This window comes from Volvox carteri (genome assembly GCF_000143455.1).
Source record: "Volvox carteri f. nagariensis unplaced genomic scaffold VOLCAscaffold_24, whole genome shotgun sequence".
NCBI classification, from domain to species: Eukaryota; Viridiplantae; Chlorophyta; class Chlorophyceae; order Chlamydomonadales; family Volvocaceae; genus Volvox; species Volvox carteri.
Genome location: NW_003307567.1, coordinates 712,017 through 717,497, shown reverse-complemented (window position 1 = coordinate 717,497; position 5,481 = coordinate 712,017). Strand labels below are relative to the sequence as shown.

The 5,481-nt window shown below is 56.2% G+C and overlaps 1 protein-coding gene across 1 annotated transcript in view; it reads left to right on the top strand.

Annotated features, from left to right (window-relative positions):
* Nucleotides 1-491: 491 nt before the first annotated feature.
* The window catches only part of VOLCADRAFT_120969 (uncharacterized protein), a gene marked incomplete at its 5' end in the record, with an annotated part of 11,798 nt that continues 6,808 nt past the window's right edge, over nt 492-5,481 (top strand). Inside the window, 5 exons of the mRNA XM_002951555.1 lie at nt 492-635; nt 725-939; nt 1,329-1,465; nt 3,166-3,314; nt 4,396-4,458. Of these exons, the coding sequence (XP_002951601.1) occupies nt 492-635; nt 725-939; nt 1,329-1,465; nt 3,166-3,314; nt 4,396-4,458 (708 nt within the window). The remainder of the gene's footprint in view (nt 636-724; nt 940-1,328; nt 1,466-3,165; nt 3,315-4,395; nt 4,459-5,481) is intronic.

Genomic DNA, 5,481 nt, shown 5'->3' with positions numbered 1-5,481 from the left:
GTCACCTGCAACTCGACCGTTTAAGATGACTAAACCCAGTTCGTTGCACATAACAATAAGCCTTCTGCCAAACATGTTGTTGCTGCCATCCTGGACTCCCTGTCGGATATGCTATGCATCGCTGTAATTCCCCCTGTAGACAGCATGCTCCTCCTAGTGACATAGAAACCGGTATGTCGGTTACGGTATCGTCCACAGATGCCGTATTCCTTTACCAGCGAAAGGTGCAGTCTGAGAGCAACAAGTTGCACACAAAACATAAAAACCATTTCGCTGTTTCATACAGCATTAACAATGGGTAGCTCTTTGTCTTCCAGCGCAAAGCAGTTAGCCCAGCGTGTTGCCCCTGGCGCTCAACGAAAGCTGAAGCCTTTTAGCCCTGAAGAAATAGGCAAGAGAGTTTGGCTGTCCTTTTGGTCCCAACTTTCTTGGCCTTTCGTCACGATGGGCGCATCGCCTGTGTTTTCATTTCGGCAGAGGCGCTTAACCGGATGGCGGAAAAGGACCAAGCACGCATACGAGAACTGCCCAGCATGGATGAGTTGAATGCTAAGGATGCGGCGTTGGACGATTTGCTCTCTAAGCTTGGCGGCTCTATCTCGGGGCGGGACCTGGCGCCGGATGAGTCCCCCCAAGTAAGCGGCGGCCCACCCTGCCACCGCCTTTGGCACTGGTCTCATAACGTTGCATCACTCCCAACTCGCCTCTCATGCCACGTATGCAGGCGTCGACAAGCGGACGCACTCCCAATCAAATGCCGCCCTCGCGGCCACCTCAGGCCCTACGGGCGGCGGCAGCGGCTTCCTGGAAGAAGTCGGTGCAGTCCGCGGACGACCAGCCCGGACGCCTCCAGTCATACATCATCCGCGAAATCTTAAAAGCACGAACTGCCGCAGCCGCGGAGCGGAAAGAGCTGGACCTTGAGCCATACATCCGCATGTAAGTCCCGAAAATTCGCCCTCAGGGAGCCGCCTCCGCGTACTCCTCCGGGAAAACAAGATCCACTCCCAATAAGCCTTCTGGCATCCATCTGGGCATACATACATACATACACACATATTCGTCTGTTTCCCTGTTGTATGCACCCCTTCCCCCCTTCCCCCAGCCTCCCAATCCCAACCCCTTGCCTGCTTGGGCATCTATTACTACCTCTGCGCGGAGGCGGGAATATCGTGTAGCTGCAACTCTCAGTATCACCACCAAACCCCCCTCTCCCCTCCCTCACTGCCTTCTTGCCTTGCATATGTTTTCTGCCGCCCTCCTCTCCACGTCCCCGCGTTCCCACTCCCTCCCACCCTCCCACCCTCCCATCCTCCCGGCCTGGTCAGGTACGGCGCGGACCGCACCCGGCTGCTGGCGCTCATGGAATTCTGCTGCCTGCCGGACGTGGGCAAGGTCGCCACCTTCGGCCACCAGTACGCCTTCGCCCGCGCGCCCGCCTGGTGGCTCAGAGAGGGGGTCTCCGGTGCGCAGTTCCTCTCGGAGCCGGAGGAGCTCAGGAGGAGGCTGATGGGGGCTCCAGTGGGGGCCGCCAGTGGGGGACCCGGAGCGGCATCGGCGGAAATGGCGGGAAAAGGGGAGGGGGGTGGCGGTGGTGGGGGAGGGGTAGGTGGTGGTGGTGTTCCGGGGATATTTGGTGGCGGCGGAAGGGCGGCCGCTGCAACGGCATCAGTGGCATCGGTGGACGGTCCGGGGGGTCCGGGGGGGCAGCTGTGAAGTAAGGGGTGTATATGTGTGCTGCACCTTAAGGAGTCCTCCTCCCCCCGCCCTCCAAACGCACATACCACCACCACGATCACCATCTGCAGCAGCAGCAGCATCTTATCGTTGCTTTCGATGTCCGATATTGGCAGCTGTCCCTTTGCTCCTTGCACTGCACGATTCCGTCCTCCCCTCCTCCAAGTCATCATCCCCTACCTCACCCGCCGACCGGTGGTACTCCGTGAGACACCTAGGAGCGGTGTGGGCTGACGCGGCTCGTACAGCGACTGGTATTGCTGCTGCCCCCTCGTTGCGTGACCGTTACTCGACACCAGTTCAGTTTTCCAGGAGACGTCGAGAAGGCTGCGGAGGGTTCATCGTCTTGCTATGTTATCCTAGGGCTACCTCCCTAGGGGTATGCGATAAGGCAATCGTATAACAATTGTACGTGTGTGTAATTGTAGTCTGGGACGGTGTGTGGGTCTGTCTATCTGTATGTATATATGTATGTGGGGGGGGGGGCCCGGGGAGGAGGTAGTTGGGGGGCTCCGCCATTCGTCGCTCGGCCGCTTGTGGTCTACTTTGGATTACATAAAAATGTGCCTTACATGTGTGCTGCTTAGTGCGTGTGGCTCCGTGTGCAATACAGTCAAAACATATACGCGCTGATGAGACGCGCTTCTAACACCTTGAAAGATCTCTTCTGCGGCTGGACAGCCATTACTCTGGGGATCTCAACTCTCAGCTGTGGACCCTAAACCTCCAGAACTCTTGACCTCCGAACCGCAAATCTTAAGCTAAATCTGAACTCCCAATATCGCCTGTGCTTTTCAGTATTCGTCAATCATGCAAAGTTGATTCGACTTGCATACTTCCCTTTGCATACAGTCACCTATCGTGCGGGGTTAAGCAGCCTTCTATGCACTGCACCAGCGATCCCTTCCCCCTTTACTTAGGGCCGCACTGTAACTGGGATGTGTTCATTCGTTCGGCGAAATGCTGCTGCAGCTTTGTGCGCTTTGTGACGATTTTGAAGTGCATGGTGTTCAGGGTCGTGTACAAAGTCGGATCGCCGCTGCGGGGCCCCCCTGGACTTCATCCTCTCCAAATCTTTGTAGTTACAGACTTGAATGCTCGCAGCACAGGGTACGAGCGGGAAGTTGTCCGACCTTTGCTGATAATTATCGCAGATTTGCACCCTTTGCGGAAATAATTCGGAAAGTGCGGATATCTTAGAAAACCTTAAAATGCAGTTATTATTATGTATTTGTGCATGGTATAGCTATACGAAAACTTGTGGCGGTCGTGCGCCCTGTCAGGAACAGTGTAGTCATGGGGGTGTTGTCATGATGATCGGTCCCTAGCCGCTTTTAACGGCCCCAACTCGTGCAGATCTCCACGTAAAGGCTTCAATGTATTAGTTTGTGACGGACGTGGCTCACTGTCCACTCCCGACCCACCCAGGGGCTGTAACTGTCCGCCCCCGACACACCAGGGGCTGCAACGAAGAGGGCCGCTTGTCTAGTCTCGACACAAGGGGTTGGGACGGACGAGGATCACTGTCATTTGTCCAGCCCCCACTATCAGTTATCGTCAGCTATCAAGGACCTAAAGTGAGCTTTGATCTCAGGCGCAACACCAGGGCACTCCTCTGAACGAAGCTTGCCGAGGCTACTACGAGTCCACTTCTTGGGACATGTCTTGCAAGAAGCTCCGTAGCTGAGGCTAGTCTTGTTGTAATTGCCTCGAACAAAAAACTTCCAGGTATCGTCACACGGTCTACCGGACTTATTCTTGACTGCAAAGACCTCAAAGATCGTCGATTGGCTTGAAACTGCATCGGCACCCTTCTCAGGGCTCGCAGCAGACATTTTTCTAAACAAGGTTTAGACAAAAGCGCTTCTGCAAGCTATTTATATGGAAATTGCGCGCAAAATCGTGGATTTGACTTTCCGCCGTACCGCAAGCGCGAGAAGGTGCGGAACCAGATTCCTCTTATCCGCGAAACCAGACTCTGCTTGCGGATGCGGACGGAAACTGTTTTCGCAATTTACGCTTTCGCAAATTTCCGTTCCCGCTCGTTCCCTGTCGCAGCAACGGCAGTACGACAGTGAGCGACTTCCAACATAGCGAACGAGTGCGGCCTTTCAGTTCTCTCACTCATTCCCATTTAAACTTATCTTCGCTAGGGTAGTGGCTAGAGACAACCAGGAGCCAGTAAAATTACACCGACATGCCGTGGAGAAGAAGCAACGAAGTGTACCTAGAAATGGAGAATGAGGTATGGAATTCCGTTTTCTTTTATTGCCAGTCATATGTTCCTGCCAGCGGCACTAGGCCGCAAGAGTGGTGTCGGCGGGTTGACCGGCTGACAGGGTCGACCGGGTTGACCGGCTGAGTAGCCGAGTGCTTTGCCGTCTTTCGTCGGGATTTACGCGAGTAATAGCGATCCTGGTCATCTCAATTAGTGTCAGCTGGGGCAACTACTGAAGGGAAAGGCAAGCAAGCGGACCAGGTTGACTGACCCATGACAAGCAGCGACCGACGGACCAGTCGAACAAACCAGGAGGAGTGACCAGTCATTCATGCGAAAAGATTACCGCAACGAACCAACGACAGAGCACCCATCTCAGAGCCGGGCCCAGACCAACCCCACCTGACTTTCCCGACCCTTGACATTTGACTTGCTCGTAGTGGGTGCTGGCGAGGCGCGTGATTGAAGACGACGGGGAGGAGACAAATCCCCCAGACAGACCGGTGAGTGGTCAGAATGCGAGACCGGCAGAGTAAAGAACGCAGCAGCGCATACTCGCGCCCCTTTGATTCAAGGACGCGACGCGATGCGGACTAGGCAACGGGAGAGAGAATACGTCCCGTATGGAGAAGAGGTACCCAGTGGCGAGAAGACGCGCCTTGCCTGACGGAACATGCCTAACCTGTCGCGCGGTAGAGTCAGAGACCAATCCACCCGCGATGTGTAGTCCGACCCTAGCGACGCGGTGGCGGATCTTCCCCCTAGTGATGCGGGACCCTGAGCCACCTAGCGATGCTCAGGCTGACCACCCTAGCGATTAGGAGGCAGACCCATCGCGGACCCTCTTAGCGCTCTTCCGGAGGCTGATCCCCTTAGCGTTCTTTCGGAGGCTGACCTTCCTAGCGTTTTTCGGAGGCTGGCCCTCCTAGCGAGTTAGAGGCTGATCCTCCTAGCGAGTTGGAGGCTGATCCTCCTAGCGAGTCAGAGGCCAACCCCCATAGCGAGTCAGAAGCAGAACCCCAACAATGCGGGAAGTAACCCCCTTACACGAATTGCGCCACGATGTTCGGCGGACTCGAGATAGCACACCCAATATTAGGATGGCGAGGCAAGGCGAAGCAAGCAAGACCGAATACTGGCGGCCTGCAATACCTTTCCATCCCTACAGGAAGGCAACACGCACTCAAGACAACTCCGCCCACGAGTGGAGGGACGTGGGAGACGAAGGGCGGGGGTGAAAGAGGCACCCGCCACTGGGCACACGAATCCACCGAACGACCAACAAGCCGCCGACCAGGGGCCGGGTTCAGGGTATCCCCGCCAGGCGGGACCCCAGCGAGGGCCTCGCGGCCGGGGGGGGATCACCCCTGCACATGCCATCAGTACAGCTTCTGGGATCGCCGACAGCACATTCACCCGCCACCAGGAGACAGCACCTGGATACTCCAGGAAGGGCACAAGCCACAGGCGAGAAGGCGGCAGTCAGACTCCTCACCGCGTGATATTAGAGCGACATGAGAGACCCT